At 35.9% G+C, this 22230-nt stretch overlaps 1 protein-coding gene across 2 annotated transcripts in view; it reads right to left on the bottom strand.

The window, feature by feature from the left end:
• Nucleotides 1-22230, bottom strand: part of Phf14 (PHD finger protein 14) — a 126069-nt gene that overhangs the window by 44170 nt on the left and 59669 nt on the right. For both annotated transcript variants that reach the window (XM_051175688.1, XM_051175690.1), the window contains exons 15-16: nucleotides 19954-20004; nucleotides 19711-19832 (exon numbers count right to left, since the gene is read on the bottom strand). In XM_051175688.1, the coding sequence (XP_051031645.1) occupies nucleotides 19711-19832; nucleotides 19954-20004 (173 nt within the window). The remainder of the gene's footprint in view (nucleotides 1-19710; nucleotides 19833-19953; nucleotides 20005-22230) is intronic.

Genomic DNA, 22230 nt, shown 5'->3' with positions numbered 1-22230 from the left:
GTAGGACACTAAAAGGAAATTCGTTAAGTCAACTAACCTGGGCTCATAAGGTCTCAGAGACTGAACTGACAACCAGAGAGTCTGCATGGGACTGATATAGGCATTCTGCATATATGTTACAGCTGTATAGCTTGGTCTTCTTGTGGGACTTCTAAGGGTGGGAGCACGGATGTGTCTGACCCTTTTGCCAGCTTTTGGGACCCTACTCCTCATACTGTGTACCTTGTCCAGCCTTAATATGAGAGGAGGTACCTAATCTTACTGTAATGTGCTATGCCATAAGTGGCTGATATCCATGGGAGGCCTCCCTTTTCTGAATAGATGGAGGAGAAGTGAATGGGGGCAGGAGGTTGGGGATGAGGGCCTGTGAGAAGAAGAGGGCAAATTGTGGTTAGTATGTAAGTAATAATAATAGTAATAAATCATTGCCCTTGAAAGATTGATATAGAAATAAAATCCAAGTGGTATAATAAGGATCAGTCAATTTCATAGTTACAAAACACAATTAAAATGCCAATTTCTATCACTGGCTTGGCAAAAATCTTTGCTATGCCAATAACACATATTCATATCTGAAAGAAAATGAAATAACTTTTTTCATTGAAGCAGAACATTTAATAAACTTTCATCTGGTTTCTTCAATTTGAGATAAAAGTAAACAATAAAAATGAATCTTCATTAATAGGAGCTGTTTGTTACATAAGTTATGCTTATATTTATATTAGGGTATGTTTCATTATTTTTTTTACTTAAAAATATTAGACAACTAACCACAGGTAACTAACTGCAGCTAAGGGAGGCTACTAGAGACTAAAGTAATTCACTTATTCAAAGGAGAAGACTTAGTGGAATTGAGAAGTATTTTTTTTAAGTCAATCCAAGAATATGTATGTTTTAACACACTGTACCAATAATTAACCTTTAAAATAACCAAAAAGCAAAAAACAAAGAAGCAAAAACCCAACAAGCATTTAGGAAATAGCTCCATAGGCAAAGTACTTGCTACTTGCTGAGTAAACTTGAGAACCTGAGTTCAGATCCCCAGCACCCATGAAAGAATCAGACAAAGTGTGTGTCTATAACCCAGTGCTGGACGGAGATAGGAAGATCTCCAAAGGTCACTATATCAGTGAACTCCAGATTCTGTGAAACCCTGTCTCAAAAATAAACTCAAGCAGAAGCTGGTTGGTTACTGCTACAATTCTTGCCAGTTACATCATCAGCGGACACACCTTTCCAGACCAGTCACTAGTGTAGCTCACTTTCTACCTCAGTAGCAAAGATATGGCCCCTAAATGGCTACCATGCTCCATCACATTCATGAGCATACAAGTAGCACTAAGTGGACTTAGTAATTTAGGGGGGAAAAAGGTACATGAAGTTGGGAAGAAAAGGTATATATAGAAGGAATGGGGAGAAGGTAGAAGGGGGTGAACTTTATCAAAGCAAATATGCAAAAATGAAATTATCAACAATTAAAAGATAAAAGTGGTTTGCTCAAGGTAAAATAAATTAGAAAAAAAAGAAAAAAACAAACATGGAGGGTGACAGAGGATGATATATTGCACAGGCAAGTATACCTGATTATACACATACACACATGCATATGCCATGCACACAAAATAAATCCTATCAGTCAAACACCTAATTAATTTCTCTTGACTTGTGATAACTTCCCATCTTCCTGGATATGCGCATAGAGTCCTTCTACTCTTCTGAAATGCCTTGTTCCATTCCTTCCTGATAATTGAAAAGTATCCATTCCTTCCACAGCCACTCTCATCATTAATTATTTTTGCAATTAATTAACTAGGTAACTAGATATCAAGCACGCACACATATATTTGAGGAAATAGAATTTATTTCTCTAAATTTGTTTTAGCTTTCCAACTTCCATGCAGGGGATTGAGAGAATTCAAGAAACTGTGCACACACGAGTGAGCACAGAAGGAAACACAGAACATGAAGGAGTAACAGAATAAAAACTGTAGTTTTCCTTTTTAAACCAGCATATACGGCTATGGGCTATGAAGGCTGAGGCTTCTTTTTATTTTGTTTGGTTTTGATTTAGAGTCTGTTCTAGCCCAGGCTAGCCTCAATCTTGCTCTGTAATCAGCATTACTATAAAGTCCCAATTCTCCTACCTTCACCTTTTGCACCACCATGCCTGGATTATGCAGTGCTAGTAACCAAACTCATGGCTTATAGGGCATGCTAGGCAAGCACTCTACCGCCTGGGCTAATGCTACAGGCCTCCATGAAATCACTTTTGAACAAGCTGTATTTTAGGAGGTTCTCATCTCCCCCATCCCTGCTACCCAATACCACCTTGTCACCTGTGTCTTTTACTTTTTCATGTCTTATATGTCCTTTTGCTACCCCTACCCTTCCTCATAACTTCTTTATTATCCTCTCTTGGCCTTCTTTTAGTTACTCAGGATGCATGCACACACACATATTAGTGACTAGAATCCACATAAGAGAAATGAACAATTGCCTTCAGTTTAGGTTGTCTCACTTAATTTTTGAACAGAAATGCTGAATTCTTCAAAGTTGAAGGAGTGAAATGAAGAGATCATAACATAGTTTGGTGACAACAGGTATGTGATTTAGAAAGAAAGACAAGAACACACATTCAAGTGGGGGCAACTTTCTTTTTGATCTCGTTACTCCTGGTGTTTGTGACAAAAGCAGCATGATTAAACTTTCAGATTGCTTAAATCAGAATGACTCAGGGGTGTGCTGATGAATGAAAATGGGGAAATACATATTGGAATGCATATTACCCATAAACAAGGCAAAGTGAGCAGTGAAAAAACATGGAACAGAAATCCATGAACTCCTTGTGCTTAAATTAGGTCATACTATTTCATGTCTTGCCTTTTTTACTAAGTTCATTCAGTCAGTGTGCTAGCTAGTTTTAAGACAACTTGACATAAGCTGGAGTCTTCTTCAAGAAGAACCTCAACTGAAAAAATGTCACCATGAGATTGGGCTGCACACATGCCTGCAAGGTATTTTCTAGATGACTGATTGCATTATGGGACCAGAGTTGGTGGTCCTGAGTTGTTTGAGAAAGCTAGATGATCAAGCCAGTGGAAGCAAGCAAGAGTATCCCCCCTCGTCTGCATCAGCTCATGCCTACCAATACCTGCCCTGCTCGAGTTCCTGCTCTCACTGCCTTTGATGAACTACTGTATGGAACTAAGTTAAATAAACCCTTTCCTCCACCAAGTTGCTTTCCTTCATGGTGTTTCCTCACAGCAGTAGTCACCCTAAGATAAACCGGTACCAGGATTATGGGACATAGTTGTGACAGACCTGACCATGTAGTTCTGGATATGATTGTGGAAGGACTTTGGAACTTTGGACTCGAAAAGCCATTGAGTGTTAAGAGCACAGCGGGCCAGGCTGTTCTGTAGGAGCTTACAAGGTAAGATTGTTCAGAACAGTGCAGACAATGGAGGCCAGGCTTGTAAAGTTTCAAAAAAAGAAAATAAAAAAGTCTGAAAATCTGTTAAAGATTCTATCAGGAATGTTTGTTATGGTTTGCTTTGTTGGAACAGAATTGGTTGTGACTCACAAGACACCAGAACTACTTAAGTGAAATCTTAGCTTTGCTGGGACAACTGATGTCAGTCAGCAGGAGCGAAGAAATCAACAGTCATCAAGAAGTGAACAGCATCATAGATTTCCCTGGAAAGGGAAAACAGAAGAGATCTCCAGGGTAAACCAGGGACAGGATAGGGGGAGATGCGGGGATGGGAACTTGAGGGAACAGGTTGGGCTGATGGGTCACAGGAGGCAGGTTGGGGATGACGGAATGGAGGGGGAGAGTAAGGAAAGAGACCTCTTGATGTGGTATGGAGGGAATTCCCAGGTTAGGAAGAAACCTGGTGCCAGGGAAACTCCCAAGAATCCACAAGGATGACCCTAGCTAAGACTCCTAGTAATAGTGGAGAGGGGCTTGAACTGGCCATCTTCTGTAATCAAGTTGGTGACTGCCCTAATTGTCATCAGAGAGCCTTTATCCAGTAAGTGATGGAAGCAGATGCAGAGATCCACAACCAAGCACTGGGCGGAACTCCAGGTGTCCTCCTGAAGGGAGGAGATATTGTATGAGCCAAGAGATCATGACTGGAAACCCAGAGACAGCTGACCTGAGCTCATGAGAGCTCATGTACTCTGAACCACCAGTTAAGAAACCTGCATGGGACTGACCTTGGCCCTCTGCATGTGTGTGACAGTTTGGTAGCTTGGTCTGTTGGTAAGGCTCCTAGCAGTGAAGATCAGAACCTGACCCTGGTGCCCAGCTAGCATTTGGGAACCTGTTCCCTATGCTGGAATACCTCATGGGGGGGGGGGAGGAGGTGGGCCCTATCTCAACTCCATGTGCTATGCTTTGTTCAAGCCCATGGGAGGCCTTCCCCTTACTGAATGGAGCCAGAGGAGGAAAGGATGGGGAAGGGGGTAGATGTGAATAGGAGGAGAGAATGAAAGGAGAGGGGGGGAGGGGACACTGTGGTCACAATTTAAAACAAGTGAAAGAAGTACTAATTAAATAAAATAAAATAAAATTTAAGAAGATGATGTAAGATGAGGTGGACTCTTCTGGGTGGACCTCAGAGTTAGCATACAGAAGCTATGCTCCAGAGGCAGCCAAGGTTGTACCTTGAACAGAAAGCTGAACATGGACGTTTAGAAGTCATCCAGGCAGCTTGTTTTTGAAGGCAAAAGGGGTCATGGAGAGATGCTAAGAGGCCAGTACAGGCAATTGATGGAGGTGCAGCCTCATTAGCAGTTCAAACTCCAGGATTAAGGGGTCAATGAAAGAGAAGATGAGACTTGGCCCTATAAAAAGAGCCCATGACAGGCTACTGGTAAAGTGCAGTCCAGTTGAAGCAAAAGATATCTTGGATATCCTCATACTATATGATGACCACCAAGAACAGGAAAGCGGTGGAACAGAGCCAAAGGAGCCTAGAAGACAGGTTGTGTGCACCGCCCAGGGCAGACTGCAGTGACAAGAACCCACCAGAAGAGTTTGAGGGACTGGGAGTAGATCCCAAACACTGGGCACTGTGTTATTTAGTTCGAGTTTGGTTTTGGCTTGTTCAGATTGTGACTGATTCTTCGCTCTTGAAGAAATAAATTATTTAATGTATTTTGACACTGGAGAGACACTGGATGTTAAGGCTTTGGATTTCAGAGTGGATATTTCAAAGAGACTGAATTTTTAGTGTTGGATGTTTAAAGACTGTGGGACTTTTTAAGTTTGTAAAATGTTTTATTACTGACAGTTTCATCTTTATTCATGTATATGTATCTGTGTGAGTGGATGTTGTGAATGTGTGTGCCTGTAAAGACCAGAAGACAGTGTCAGATCCCCTGGAGCTGAAGTTACAGGCAGCTGTGAGCTGCCCACTGTGATGTTGGAAACTGAACTCAGGTTCTCTGCAAGAATAGCAAGGACTCATAACTGATGAGCCATTTCTCCAATGCCTGTTACTGTTGGTTTATAAAATATTTATATTGTAATGTCAGTATTAATGTATGATCTGAAGGATAAACAAGAAAGGAAAGGCTGTGGTTGAACAGTGAGGAATTTGTATGTGAAGATGAAAAGGCATCAGTAGTGCTGGTTAATTTTCTGTCAACTTGATACAAGCTAGTTATGTTACAGGCAACTCTATTATCTCTTCTGAGAAAATGCCTCCATAAGATCCAGATACAGGAAAACCTGCTCAACATTTTCTTAGTAATTGACGTGGGAGGGCCCAGTCTATTGTGGGTGGGGCCATGCATGGACTGGTTGTCCTGGGTTCTATAAGATGGTAAGTTGATCAAGTCAGGGGGAGGAAGCCAGTAAGAGTTGCCACTATGGTCTCTGCATCAGCTTCTGCCATCAGGTTCCTGCCCTCACTGCTTTTGATCCTGAAATATTACATGTAACTGTGAGTGAAATAAACACTTTCCTTCCTAAGCACCATGAGCTTCCTCATCATAGTCCTTTATCAACAGTATTAATAACCCATACTAGGACTGCCAGCCACAAGGCATTAGAGGATTCACTTGTATTCTCCATTTCCTAAGGTGTTTTCCACATTTATCAAATAGCCAGAAATTCGATGTACACGTGTCTTCTTCAATCACTCTATACATTACTTTTTGAGACAAGGTCTGCCTGAACTTGGAGCTCACTGATTTGGCTAAACTGGCTGCCCAACAATCTCTTTCGACCTCATTATTACATGTATATGGGACATTATGTTCAGCTTCTTCATTGTGGATTCAGAGATCAAACTCAGGTTTCATGGTGGTGCAGCAAGCACTTTGCTTTTTGGGAAATCTTCCCAGTCCTCCAAATTGCTACTTTTTGTTGTTTGTTTGTTTGGTTGTTTGGTTGATTGGTTGGTTGGTAGGGTCTGACTATGTTGCACTGGTCTGGAATTCCCTACATAACCAGGCAGGCTTAGAAATCACAGAGGTCCATCTGCCCCTGCTTCCCAAATACTGGGATTAACAAGGTATGCCACCATTCCCAGCCCTAAAATGGCATTTTTGAACCAGATCTTCCGGGTTACATACCTTAAATATTCTTTGTAAACTCTATAAAAAGGTGATTGACTAAAAGAAAAGAAATTAACGTACATAATAATTCACTTAACTATTCTGGTTACAAATATTTTTTAATAATATAAAAAGTTCTATGAGGAATATTCTTATATACAAGTTGTGGTAAATGCAAACAAATTAAGGGACCTAACCTATTAAAGAAAGATAAATATATTTTCTTTCACATTCAACTCCTAGACTTTATGCACACAGAAAATCACCTATGTATGGTATGACAATGTTTCTCAACTAATGGGTCACAACCCATTGGGAATCAAATAACCCTCTCAATAGGGGTTGCTTAGGACCTCTGAAAACACAAATATTTATGATTCATAACAATAACAAAATTACAGTTATAAAGTACCAATGAAAATAATTTCATGGGTGGGGGCTCACCACAGCATGAGGAACTGTATTAAAAGGACACAGCATTAAGAAGCCACTAATTTAGGGGAACAAAGGGGACAAGGGAAGGCAGGGAGCATGGGGGATATAAAGTTGTATAGAAATGCCCTTGTGTAACACAGTGCCAGACACATCGAATACAATCAATAAAATAAATCTATGCCAATTTCTGGATATACATCTGGAAATAGGCTTACAAGTACCACTTCTTTAGGAACCATAGGCATATTTAATGCCTTTGATGTCCAGAAAAATCAGACTACTTAATTTTCTACAACTATGATATATGGGTACTATTCAATTCCATGGGCTTATCTGTATTTCCAAATCAGAATGATAAACCTTGGTCCAAATAACCATCAATTCTCTGCAGTTTCATAGGCAATATTTTTACTGCTGTTGTAGCGTCATTACTACAAGAAATAGTTAATAACAACTAGTTTTTAGTGGAGAAAATGAGTAAATGCAGATTGTATGGCTGCTTAGGAATTTTCTCCATACTCAAAATCCAAGGCTTTTTACTTGACGCCCCCCCCCCCAATGTACCTTGCTCAGCATCTAAGGAACACTGAAATCACATCGCTAACAAGGCACTTAAGCAATTTGTAGTTAAAACCATAAAGTTTCATATAGCTACACTGCATTATATCTTAATTAGTTAGTTTTATATAGATAACAGTTTGAATGAAATTAAATAAGATAAGGAAAGATAATGGATTTTTAAATGATATATAAGTCCTTCCATTAAGACATTTAAGAGAAAAAGAAACAGTTAATGCTCATCAGCAAATGAAATCAATTTCCATCGGTGTACTTAGAAAAAAAATGAAGTCGCCTATTGAAATCTTCCTCAGAAGAAACAATGGATGGTACTGTGGCTAAAACACTCCAACTTCAGTTAGCTAAAGGATTATTTTTATAAGTTTGGAGTGCAACAACATAGAAAGATGATCAGTTATCTGACATGCTGTTTTCATAAAAGGAGATACTAGAATTATACACATATGGCAAGCTCATTTTTTTAAATAGCTGTGTAATGGCACACAATGAAGTATTCCATATCAACAATAAAAGAAAAAAATGCTAAGTGTAAATGACTTACAAACTGCAATCTGTCAATTTAATTTATCCAATTACATCTGCTATGCTTCCATAAGTTCAAGTAAGATCTGTCACACTTATGTAGGATAAGATAATGACATTTATTCCCAACATAAATGTGAATCTCAACATTAATAGGCATCTATGAATTAGATCAAGGAGTCTATGCATACAGTCTCACTGTTCTATTCACATATGGCCAGAATGAGAAAAAAGGGCACATAAAACAGGTTAAGTCTGTGTAATAATTTAAATAAAGCTTTTCTGATTTGTTGAAATGCCATTTATCATCACAGTTTATTTGAAAAACAGAAGACAACAAGAAAAGGAAACATGGATAATATAACCGAGATAATGATTCTGTACATTAAAGCTAACATACAATATAAAAGGGGGAAATGCACATTTCTAAATACTTTTATTAATTTACTTTGAAAACAGTTTCTTATAGAATTCAGTGCTTGGTCACTCTTCCTTACATTCCTAACCTAACTTTAGTTTCTTTTTAATGAAAAAAGGGAAAGTCAGCAAAAACAAAATGCCACCATTAAATCATTCTGCAACATTTTGTGTCAAAAATGTAATGGGAAACGCACACATCCAGGGAAAGGTTACTGCTCTTCCAGAACATCTCACTCAGTTCATGCTCATCCTTTTACATAACAGTGTAGGCACTGATAGTTTTCTCTCCCAATTTAATGTGGCATTTGAAGGATTATGGCATTTTCAGGAAAGCACAGGGCAGTGATGTTAGTGGTTATCTGGCTGGAAGTGATACCATGATGGAGAATAGTTGCTATTTACAAGCCACGGGAAAAGCCAGCTACCAGGCCTCTGCACAACATCAGCCCAATTCCAGACTGTGGACTATGTGTTTTCTTAATAAAGCATGAGGCCGCTCTAGAAAATGAGAACAAAATGCAAGGGAAATATTTACACAAAGGTGTCTGCTAAATACAGGGGCACCTATATTTATCTTTAAATTATATTAAATGCATTATAATATAAAAAGCTAACTCTGAAACTGGTAAGTGTAATTTATTTCAGTTTAGGATGAATGTAATTGTTCCTGGAACCCGTGTCATAGTTAAGAACTAAAATGAAGAGCAATCTCATATCACCCAGTATAGTAGTTACTAGCAATACAAGGTATGCTACATCTACCTAGATAAGTCATGTTTATCTATAAACATTTCATTATGGTTTGTTTTACAGCAATAATTATCTTTTATTAGATAATGAATGAAGTGACCATTCTGTACATACTCTTGAGAGAGAGAAATTAATTCCAATACAATACATCCTCTAAAACTTTTTACATTCAAATCCTAGCTCATGGTTGTCCAGATTTTGTTTTACATAAACATTGCTAAAGAAAGTTGCAAACTGAAAATTTAGCTATCTCAATAGTTTATCATTTCAAGGGTATGGGACCTTGGGTTACCTAGTTTACACAGAGATAACCTGAACTAGTTAAATTCCCCTCTGAACATTAACATCTTGAATAACATGGTCCCTGGATGAGCCCAAGGATGCTGTGTGTCCAAGTTAGTTCCACAGGCATGCCAGTGCCATGTTACTATGATTGAACATAGTAACTCTTACTAAAAGTCTTAAAAAGAATTTCTGTTTTAAAATAATCACAACAAAATAACAACAGTCTAACATTTAGCCTTTTGCAAAACCGTTTTCAGTACTTTTAGGCAGGATCAGTCTTGTGTTAAGATTGCTGACCAACTCAAATATCACCAGGGAGGAAAAGGTGAAAGTGGGTTTTCCAAACCAAGTCTAAAAGTCAGCTTATTTTGTTTTAAGCAAAGAAAATAAGCTCATCAAGTTAAAGCAAAATTCTACTATAAACCTTAATAAAAAGAGAAGCAACTGCCTTATAATTAACTCAGACTTTTGACAGAATATAGTTTGTAAAATTTAAGATCAAAATGAGAAAAATTATGAATAAATAATATTAAAAATAGTAATCACCAAAATTTTGTCCTATAAATTATTCAGGATTCCTTATAGCTGAGTATTCTGCATTTCTAATTTCTCTTCCTTATGCCCAATATTAAAAAATTATGGAATGTGAGACTTAAAGGGTATTTCCAAATCAATTACGAGGGCAAGGCAGATAACTCATTCTGCAAAGTACTTGCTGTTCAAAAGAGAAGACCTGAATCTGAACCCCTTTTTTTTAAATAGGAAAAAAACAAAACAAACAAACAAACAAACAAAAAACAATAATAACAGCCCTAGTGCTGCAGAAGACAAAAGGTGATCCTTTGTGCTCACTGGTCAGACAGCCACACCTGCTTGGCAAACTCCAGACCAGTGGTAGACCCTGTTTCATAAACAAAGTAGACCTTTCCTAAGGAAAGATACCCAAGGTTAACTTTGATCTCCACACACACACAAGGTACCCAAACACGCCTGTAAACCCCACAACATATAAATATTACACTAATGTAATGCAATGCTCCCTTCAAACTGAGACAATTGGTTTCTAGAAATACTATCTGCACTCCTCAAAATTACATAGTCTACCTGCAGAGCCTTCCCACAGTTCAACTTCAGATTAACTGGCTCACTAATTGGAGTGCTAAGCAGGGTCTTGTATGTGGTGATATATTATTTATGATCTAATAAAGCCACTGGGTATCAAAATGCAAAGCCAGCTACAGCCACAGAGCCAGGAAGTAGTGATACACAGCTTAACTCTAGCAGCCACACAAATAAGTCATAGAAGCCAGGTGGTGATGGCACACACCTTTAATGCCAGGACTCAGGAGACAAACGCAGAAGGGTCTCTGTGAGTTCAAGGTCACCCAGGGTTACATTGAGTGAGTCAGTGTAGAGGAGAAACAGCTCACATAAAGGAAATATCAGCACTTGGGATCCCACACCTTTAGTCCCAGCTTTAGAGAGGTATATAAGATAGGAGCTGGGCATTCAGGAGTCAGCCTCAGAGATTTCTTCTCCAGCCACACTGAGGACAGGACAGCCACTTCAATCTAAGGTAGAGGTAAGAGCTGGTGGCTGGCTGTTTTGCTTCTTTGGCCCTGAGTGGCCTTATTAAATCATAAATAATATATCACCACACTTGTATTTATAGGGCTCTTCCAATAAACTACTGACCTATAATGGCTAATATCAATTGTACATCTAAGATCTAGAAATGCCTGGGACATGTGATCCTGGGCAAACCTGTGTGAATGAGTAGGTTATGGGATATGGCACAACCTACACACCCTCGGCTAGGGTCCTGGACTACATAAAAAGAAACTAAGCCAAGCACAAGGATTCAACCCCCTCTGCTTCCTGACTACAGATGCAATGTACCAGCCCACCTCAAGTTTCTGTCACCAAGACTCCCTCGCCAGGATGAACTATATACTGGAATGAAAGGCAACACAACAAAATAACCAAAACAATAACAACAACAACAACAAACAAACAAACAACTTTCCTTCCTTAAACTGTTTTTCCTCAGGGACTTTTATCATAGCAATGAGACAACTAATATAGCCCATCCTGTAATCTTCAAATTGTAATCTTTTGCCTTCTCCCACATTTCCTCCTATTTACTATGTTTCAGATAAGCCTCATGCTCTGTTTTTCATTGCTATGAAAAATATTGCCACGTGGCTTAGAGGAAGAAGAGGAGTTGGAAGGAAGATAGTCCCTCAACAAACAAGAAAATGATATTCTAGTTTTACTAGCTAACAACCAATCCATGTGTATCAACATTACTAACAGGAAAACTAGGATTATTCTAAAGGCATATATCAAAGTTAGAGAATGAGCTGAGAAGGTAAAATGTGTGTTGGGGAACAGAGGGGTTAGGAACAGAAGTTTCAAGTCAATATTCTTAATGAGAAAACAAATGTAAAGGCACTATCTGTTAACTAAAATATCTGCACAAACACAAGAAGGAATTTTAACAGACGAGCAGGATTACCCATGGTCATGTAACTGCAGTTATGTCTTCTGAAAAGGGAAGCCTGTTTCCCATAAACTGAAGAGAAGAGTAGATTAATGATATGAAATTTCTCAGGCAAGGACATGCTGATATTTTTGAACATTAGCACACACAAAACTGTCTCATTTTCTAAGCTTTCTGAATTTCAATGGACTGCAATCCATTGCCTTATACCAGTGTGCTTATTTAAATGACCCACCTCTACTAAAATAATAACCCTACAGATCAGAAAATCAAGACCTACTTTTGTTAGGTACATCCGATCTATGAAGTTGATTCACAAAATGAAACTAGTGACATAAAATGCTTGGATAAACTTTTACACACAGCAGCAACTAATGATTTCTCTCTCTAAAGTTTAGCACTCTATTCAGGTGTCTTTAACCTAAAGCAATGATGCATTGTTCCTAAATCAAAAGAAGCACAGAATATTTTCTTAAAGGTGAACATAATTAACATTACTAACAATTAAAAAAGTGAAAGTACACATAGCATCAAGAATGTTCCCAAAAGCAATTTCACTAAAATGCATGCCATTAAATGTATGTTATATATGTGAGTTAAGTATGTATGCATGTGACATTTAGCTGTGTATAATACAATGTAATTCAATTCATTGATATAGGAAATGATGATGTACTTTAAAGTTATCTAAAATTCCATCATCTTCTAAAAGGTCAAGAATTCCAGAGAAGCATGGACAAAGCTCCATTCCCATCCTCAATCAAGAGAAAGAATATGTAAAGAATAATACAGTGATATATAAAGCTTCAAAGAATAAGTAGTCCTGTTGTCTTAATAAATCTGCTTAATTGAAAAAAAAAAAAGCACACTGAAGAGAATAAGGTTCTAGCATTCACTTAACTGAAAGAAATGAAGACAGTCTAGTAAATCATCAAATAAAAAAAAATCCAAAATCAGCATGAAATGAGTACCACCACATAACCTGTAACAATATAGTTATCAAAACCTAGTGGGTTTTTGGTTTTGTTTTTGTTTTTCTGAGGTGAGGTACAGGGTTTCACTATGTGAGCATGTAACTCAGTGTGGTCTCCAAATATTGATCCTCTTGCCTCTGACTCTCAAATGCTAGAATTAATCGCTTCTTCTACATACTTGGCTAAGTTTTAAGCAACAAGGAATTGAACTGTAAAATACCCAGGATTTTGGAATTTGGGCAAGATGGTGCAAGTCTGAATTAATTACTTTTTAGTTATACAACTTTTGGGAAGTAACCTGACTCTGTGCCTTAAAAGTTTCTCACCAAGACCAATTCAATGGCAATAATAGTGCCTACCTTACTAGTTAGCTAAATAATTTAAGATTAACATATAGGATTGTGAGATCATGCAAAAAATTACATGTTTTATTATAATTATTCTTAGTATAATGTGGAACACTTACCATTTCCTAACCATATGTTATATCAGCACATTTATTATTCCAGACAACCTACATGGCAGGCATTATTATCTGCCAATTTTAACAGAAAATTAAATCAAGAGGAGATGAAGGCAAAGTTTACAAGTTAGAAACAAATACAGGGTTCAGGCCAACAGAGTGACTGATTATAAATCATTCATTATATGATATTGCCTCCCAAAATATAGAAAGAACCTTGAATTTTTAATAAAAGCCACACACAGCTACATAGCAAGAATCCTTGTTTCAAAAATAAAAATAAAATGAATTATTTGAAGGGGTGAAAACTTAGAGATGAAAATCAGAACCCAAGAAAGGTGTTTAAGCAAAACAACTGCTTACTCATCAAAGGACTGATTTTTATTGATTTGTTTTTACTGTCCTAGAATAATGAGATCCGAGTGGCTAGAAAACTGCCTTCAATTCTAAGAGGCTTAATCTATCAATTATAAAGCAACATGAAAGGAATATAATAAAAATGTAGTCTGAGGATATTTTAAAAATAAAGACAACAAAAAATTAAACATTGTTGGGCACAGTTGCACACACCTGTCCATTTCACCACACAGGAACTAGAGGCTGGAGAATCACTGCATATGGTCTACCGTCCCAGACCAGTCTAGGCTACCCTGTCTCAAACTAACCCCCCCACACAAACACCGCATTCCCCAAAGTCAAAAGTTACAAATACATGAAAATAAAGTAACAATGAGACCATAATTATATACCTTTGTTTAAATGCAATCAATTACTTAGGATTCAGCTTAAAGTTGGAATATTGGATTTTTCTCCCCCTGATATGAACCTTGTTAAAAGAGTTACGCAGAAGATAGTTTTAGACTGTATACTATGGGAAATCTATACATCTTCAGAGACATCTTGCTATGACACTTGTGCTTTGCCTTTTTTATTCAGTCTACCATGAGAATTAGCAAGATTAAATGTTTTGTCAAAATGTTAACATAATTTGTTAAAACATGAAGGCAGTTTAGTGAGACTATTTCAAAATAAACAACAAAAAAGAAAGATGGGGAGTTCAGTCACAGAGCATTGCCCAGCATGAGCAAGCTCATGCTTAATTACCAGCACAATAAATATAATACACACTCGTTCAGTAAAAATAATAATTTCTATATTAGAAGGTTTTAATAAGTCAGTAATGAAGCAAGTCTATAATCAAAACAAAGTATGCTTTAAGAATTCTATCAAATGTAATTATCTTTCCTTAAAGGAAACAACAGTAAGCATTTTTAAAGTAATTTGAGTAGTCCAGTTTTAGTGATACTAAGTGGCATGAAAATAATAATCCTAGTATAGGGTTGAGGTTTTAACTCAGAAGTAGGCACTGGCCTAGTATGTACCAGGCAGGGACAGGGAAAATATCTTTGAAAATAGTAACTAAATGACAGCTTAATTTAGCATCATTATCAGTCTAACCAAATCTCAGAGAGAAAAGCTCAATTATGATTCAGAAAATTTACAACCCTGCACACTGGTTAGGACAAAAAAGTTAATTAAAAATTTAAAAACGTAGACTCATTAGAGATTAATATTTGAAATAAAAATCTATTATACATGAATTCTTGCTGGTGTCCCTAATAATTTATGATCTAATCAAATTTAGTTTAGGGAAAAGCATCCAGAAGCAAGACATTTAAAATCTGAAAGAAATAAAAGTGCTAATAGCATTATTTAGGCATCAAGCTAACCTGCTAACCTCATAGCCAAAATGGTTCAACATCTATGTAAGTTGCCACATACTCCAAAGAGATTAAAGCATACATTTTAGTGTAAAATGAGCTGTAAAACTGAAATGGTGTCACAGATTATTTCCTATCCTCATGCTTCTGAAAAACAGCTCTATGCAAAATAAAATAAAAAGTATCAGCTTAAGAGAACCCACAGGTAATAAGAATTGTACAGAAACTTTATGGTCTGCAATTCAAGCACTAATAAAAGGTGTCATGTTGTGTTTACTTAATTAATGTAAATTATGAGGCCGATACTTCACTCTTGCTTTCAATTATTTACGATTTATTTATTTATACACATCTCATTACAGTGAACCACTATGTGGTTGCTGGGAATTGAACTCAGGATGTCTGGAAGAACAGCCAGTGCTCTTAACCACTGAGCCATCTCATCTCTCCATCCCTCTTGCTCTTAATTTAATCACAGAGTAAAAAGCTCATGGAGAAGGCAGGCCTGATTGTCTCTCAAATTCATCTTTAGAAGAATCAAATACCTTGAAACAGAAAAATTACTACATATATACACTTGCAATGATGTATTTGGTTCCTGCCCTTACAGCACACACATACACATACATGTGTGCATAATACTGAAAAGCAATTCTCCATCAGTAAACATTTAAACATATCTATTGTGTATTTTTATACTGTGACCCAACTTGCTTTTAGATTCAATTATAATCATAGGGTTTTTTTTTAATTTAAAAAAAGCCAATACTTATATGAAGTTTATTAGGTGCCTATAATTTAAGTATTTCTGAGCATAATCGATGGGAACAAAAGTAAATTAGTTATTGGGAAGTGCACAGGTAAGTATAGAACATTATTATCAATGCAGATTCATGCCTAGAGAGATACCACAATTTTAACGAGCCTCGGGTAGGCCTTAACATGTAAACTGCACAGTTTTCAGAACATAAAGGAATATGGTTTTAATGGGCAATTTCTCAGGTAACTTTTAAGTTAAAAAGCAGATGGCAAAATAGATGTAATATGTGAAAAACTACATAATATTAAACATAAGTTAAATATTTCTATGACCTTGATAATTCTCATATTTCTCATCTGATGGAAATATCTTAATCTAATCATTTTAGAAAATGCATAATGACAAATTCTAAACTTCATTTAAACATATTCTAGAAATGTTTAAACAAAAATAGGGTTATGTATATTTTCTGATATATATCTATATTTTCAGACGTACTTACAACTGAAAACACATTTACAAATCACAACACTCACATAAGCATTCCTTGCAATGCTATACAAGATGACTGTCACAATAGTTACAGTGAAAGGATATGACCATTTAGCAGTTATTCGCAAGATAACTAAGCATTGTAAGATTCTGCTCTGCCACAACAGAGGGGAAAACTAAAGCACAGAAATGCTAAGTAATTTTCCCAACACCTGAGAAAAAATTTATAGACAGAGCAGGCAATAACAGCTGGAACCAACTAATTAGAGCTAGTTGATAAACTGCAAATATGAAATAATATAAAAAATTTAAATATAAACATTAAAACATTTACACTCAACTGAGGATGGGAAATAAATGAGAAGGAATTTAGTGAATAGCCTGAATTATAAACAGGTATCATTTCAAATTCAAAACAACAGATCCTACAGAATTATGGATGTTAGTTCATGGGAAATTGAGAAAATAACAAGCTAAATGCAATGAAAACTTATTATGATCTCAAGGCATTTACTTTTATGGGAAAATCTAAAAGGAATACGCAATCTAACATGTCTAGTGAAGCACTAAAATATATTTTGTATGTGTATGTTGGGAGTGGTGCATGTGTGTGCTTGTATGTATATATCTGGATGTGCATATGCAGGTATAGATATAGAAACCAGAAACCAACTGCGAGTATTGTTCACCAGGAGACATTTACTATCTACTTTGGTTTATATTTACTTGTTTGTTTATTCTGCACTGAGATCTGAGATTCCCTGGTAAAACTATAGTAGCAGATCAATGAGCCACAAGATCTCCCTGTCTTTTCCTCAAAGGGATAATATGCAAAATCCTACACACCCAGCTTATTGAATACTGTGAATCCAACTTAATTTTTTTTATGTTAGTATGTTATGTTATATTAGCAGGTACTTTACTGAATTAGCTAGCTCTCCTGCCCTTGAAATATATATCATTACAGAAAATGCATACATATTTAAAAGATAATTCATGAAGTCATAGATTCAATCCCCAAGGTTACTAATAAAGAAATAAATATGTATATAAATAATTAATATATAAAAATTATGGTTAAAATAATATGTATGCAAGATAAAGGTACAGTATGATCATAAAAATATAATTTTGGAGGAAGTATTTTTCAAACAATAATGGTACCAATTACAAAATAGATGAGATGCCAGGCAAACTGACAAATACTAAGTATAAAATTAATTTTCCTAAGCAGGTGGCATTCTATATAAAAAATTTCAAACTAAGAACAGTGGTGCCTAAACTGAACATATTTTTTAAAAGAATGATATCATTAGAACTAAAAAGCACTTTGTCATATTACATCATACCCACCTTCACCTTAAAAGTATTAATGAAGACATCTTAATTCTATGTTAATTTCCTTAAAGTTGTATAGGTAATTTTTGCTGCTATCTCTTCATTAGGTAAACCAAAATAAGCTACAGTAACAGACATATTTTTACCTTCCAAAAGACTGACAAAATTCCAGATACTGCATATTGAAAGAATGTGATTAAGAATAAATACATAATAAAAAGTCAAAAAGGCTAATACAGTTCAAAAATCTTATCAAGTCTAGAGGAAAGATGAAACCTATTAAAAGACACCTAAAACATGACAATTTGGAAATGCCCTAGAATTTTGAAATAAAAATTGCTTTTATTCCTAATATCAAATATATATAAAAAGCCCAATTAAAAATCTAGTGATCTTATAGTAAGTGAATCAGAATCAACGTAATATCTCCAAAAAAGGGTAATCTTGTATATAGGTTCAAATAGTTACATTACAGGACAGTAACCAGCACTATATCTGTGCAATTCCAAACTCATCCAGCTCTTCAACCTTACCTCTAGCCCCCAGGGAATTTTGAATTCTGTTAATTACATGAGGCTGTCATTTTTTTAATGCATAGTTTTATGTACACACTGTTGTATTTATGGGATATCACTTCTGATAGTCTTCGAAAATAATGGGAAGACATTTATTCCTGTGTATTTCTTAAACTTGGGAGAATTTAGTTGCAAATAGACTTAATCTTTTTAAGTTTCCTACAAGAAGGGAAATTAACTGCTTTGAAGAAATATCGGCTAATAACTGTTTCCTAACTTTTTACTTCTTCAATGTAATTTCTACTTCCTTCTTCTTTAGTAAAAAGCAAAAAGCAAAAAAACCTAGTAACTTTCAATTTTATATTCAATGATTTTTTTAATTAATACAGAGGATATAGTCTTAGTGAGTGAAATACATGACTGCACTTTTAAAGTATTTTAAATCATACAATACAAATATATGTGTTTTATCTGATTTACATGTATTCTTCTTGAAATGTTTACTTTCTTTGTTCTGAGTTAACTGAATATAGACTAACTCAACACAACTTCTGAAGGAACTCAGAAAATGTTCCCTTCTGTACTGTGTGGAATGTTGTGTCACTGTCCTCTGAAGGACTAGTATTGAACGGGCACCTTATGCTTTTCACCTGTCCCCAACCCCCAACACCAATCATCCCACTCAGCACTTAGTTTCTTCTTTTAGCCAAAGATGCAAATGGCTAAAACTGGAAGTCTCTGCACCCTGAGGAATGGCCACTGAGCAGCACCAGCTGAGGTTCCCCAAAGGTATCATGTTCTACTTTAATTTTTTTTAAAAATACAAAACAAAACAAACAAAGAAGAAAACCAAACAAAAAATAAAGTCTATCTAGGCCATCTTTTCACCTTTCTTTATTTCATAACAGAGAAGCATTTAACACATTCATTTTGGAAAGCAATAAGGAGCTGCTAATAAAGTTGTTGCCAATCAAACTCTATAACCAATGTAAGAAAACCTTCAAGTTTTATGATACACCAGAGACTTTAGAAACTCTGTGATCTGATGAGGTAAAGAATCATCTTAGTACAAGGTACTCAGAACACTTCTGCAGCTTCTTTATACAAAGCATTACCAACTTATTCTCAAGAGAAAAGGGATTCTCTTGCTCAAAATTCATGTTGTCATTCTTATTTATATCTAAGTTTGGAGCATAAGCATGTGCAGGTTAGTAAGTGGATAAAATCTATTTCTGAAGTACCATTCCCACTAAATATTATTGTATAAAAGACTTATTCAGTAATATTTATTTTTACTGTATTTGTTCTTTAAAAAAAAAAAAAATCAAACGATGGACATTTGACTTTAATGCCTAAAGACAGAAGTCTCGTTGTTCGATTTACCTGACGAGATTCTCATTATCTCCAGTTCCCTTGCAAGTTGCACATTCGGTTCTTAAGTCTTCAGCTTTGGGTTTCTTTTGCAACACAGACTGCCTCTGCCTTCTTTCTCTAGGAACTCTTTCCTGCCATTCGAAAAAAGAAGTAAACTAAACAAACTCCAAATAGGAGGAAAATGGAAATCACTCAAAGCAAGAAAGTCTCCCTTGGTTCAGATGTTGTAAAGAGAATTTAACTTATTCGAACCTCATGCTTTTCTTCCTCGGGAACAAAGCTTCGCTTTCGTCCTCTGGTTCTCTAGAAAGAAAACCCATAAAATTAGTTAAGGTTTAAATCATGAGAAACATACATTTTCTCTGTTAAGTTTTATGGCTTAAGTAGTTGGGAAATTGATGTTTCTATTTAATGGCAGATTGCTTCACTGCATGTTGGTAAAATTAACCTATACTAACTTTTAAGAAAAATACACAAATATTTGATAGGAAAAGAAATTAATTTTTCAAATCTATTCTAAAAGGTTTTCTTCAACATTGCATATTTATATCTACAATTTTCTCAGAGCATTTAATTTTTCATATCTTATCACAAATCACTTCTACAACTAAAACACTTAAACTGGAATAATATAACAAAAGTTTTCCCACACAGTACCTATGCATACATGTTTGTGCCATTTTAAAAAAAAAATGTGAGTAGTCATAAAAAAGGTGGAAAGCAAAGATCTCATAATTCCTAAATCTCAATTAAAAGAAGACTAAAATAATTTAGTAAAAAAAAATACATCCTGTATTTTAGACTGCATTTATCATTTAAAAGAATACATCTAGACATTTAAAAATAATACAAGAGTATTTGCAGCCAATATGGTTAAACTCTCCGTCCCACACTGCCTCTAAAGATGTAAAATTCCCATCTGCAGACCACTGCTCTAGAGGAAATGAGACAAAAAGCACCAGCTAGATTATACTCTAAAGCTGAGATTTAAATTAACATTTATTTCAAAATTAGACAGGTACCAAATAATTCTCAACAGAACTATTTTCTAATATGCATCAATTTTCTAAATATACCAATGCTGACTTAAACCTCAGTTTTTCAGAATATCCAGTCCCTTGCTCATTAGTACCAATTCATAAATCTCATACTGTACTGTGTAATTTTCCACCAGTAACCAAAATTCAATTAAAGTCATTTAAGACAAGATATTAAGCCATTGCCCATTGGTATCTTTTAAATAGATTATAGAATAATTTAAGAAAAAAAGATAATATTGTATCCAAGAAAGAGCTGCAAATGCAGGTCCTACTAAATAAACTAAATAAGTTCTTACTTTAAGTAAGGCAGTGTGTTGCTCCTCAAAAAATCTACCACTGACTATACACACTAACGGCCCATGGGCACCTGTTTAAAATGTAGAATTTGTAGGCTCATTCCATTCCAGTATATTGAATTGGAGCCTTCCTTTTAACAGCAATATGAAGTTACATGTGTTAACTTTAAGAACATTTGCTGTGGAATAATCCTGTTGTACACTGTGTGAATATATGTTACTATAATTGGTTTCATAAACAAGCTGGCTGGCCAGGAGCTGAACAGGATAAAGTTAGACAGGAAAGCCAAACTGAGAATGGTGGAAAGAGGAAAGGCAGAGTCAGAGAAGTCATCAGCCAGATGGAAAATGAGCCTGGCACACAAAATGGAATAGAGTGAAGGCAAAGATATTAGGATTCACCAGACCAGTATAACTGAAATGGAGTTTATGAGTAAATAACTTACACAGAAACCAGTAAGTAACTGCCACAGTGTTCCTGCTCCAAGGAGACAGACCCCTATCCTTTTCTTTTACCAGTCACACCTCGCTCACATGCTCAATGCTACAGGTGCAAACGAATATATTACTACAATAGAGGTACAAATCACGAGCCTCAGACAACACATAGAGTAATAGAAGTGTGTTAAGTTGTAAAAGCTAGGTAATAACAAGCCTGACTTATTGGCCAAGAATTTATAGTTTATATTAAGTCTCAGAGTCAGTTATTTGGGAAGCAACTGCCTGTTATTTGGTAGCAGGAAAACTCCATTACAGACTTTGACACAAAAAGAGCTCTAACTTGGGCTGGAGAGATGGCTAAGATGTTAGGAGCACTGACAAATCTTTCAGAGGTCCTGAGTTCAATTCCTAGCAACCACATTAATGGCTCAGAGCCATCTGTAATGAGATCTGGCGCCCTCTTCTGGTGTTCAAGCATTCATGCAGGTAGAACATTGTATACATGATAAATCTTTAAAAACAAAAAAGTTCTGTTGACACTGAAGCCATAAGTCTTTACATTTTATGCTTACCTCTTTGCATATTTTCCTTCTGCTTTCTACATCAGTTACTATTCATCTCCAAACTTGTAAGGACCACGTTACATTCACCTCTCTATACCCAACTAAATGCAATACAATATTTATTCCTTCCAAGGGTTCAAAAGTTTTGTTTTAATAAGATAAACAATAAATGGTTCATTTGAAACTAAT

Source organism: Phodopus roborovskii, unplaced genomic scaffold, assembly GCF_943737965.1.
Source record: "Phodopus roborovskii unplaced genomic scaffold, PHOROB, whole genome shotgun sequence".
Classification (NCBI taxonomy): domain Eukaryota; kingdom Metazoa; phylum Chordata; class Mammalia; order Rodentia; family Cricetidae; genus Phodopus; species Phodopus roborovskii.
The sequence above is the reverse complement of the archived record's forward strand: the minus strand, read 5'-3'. Positions and strand labels throughout refer to the sequence as shown.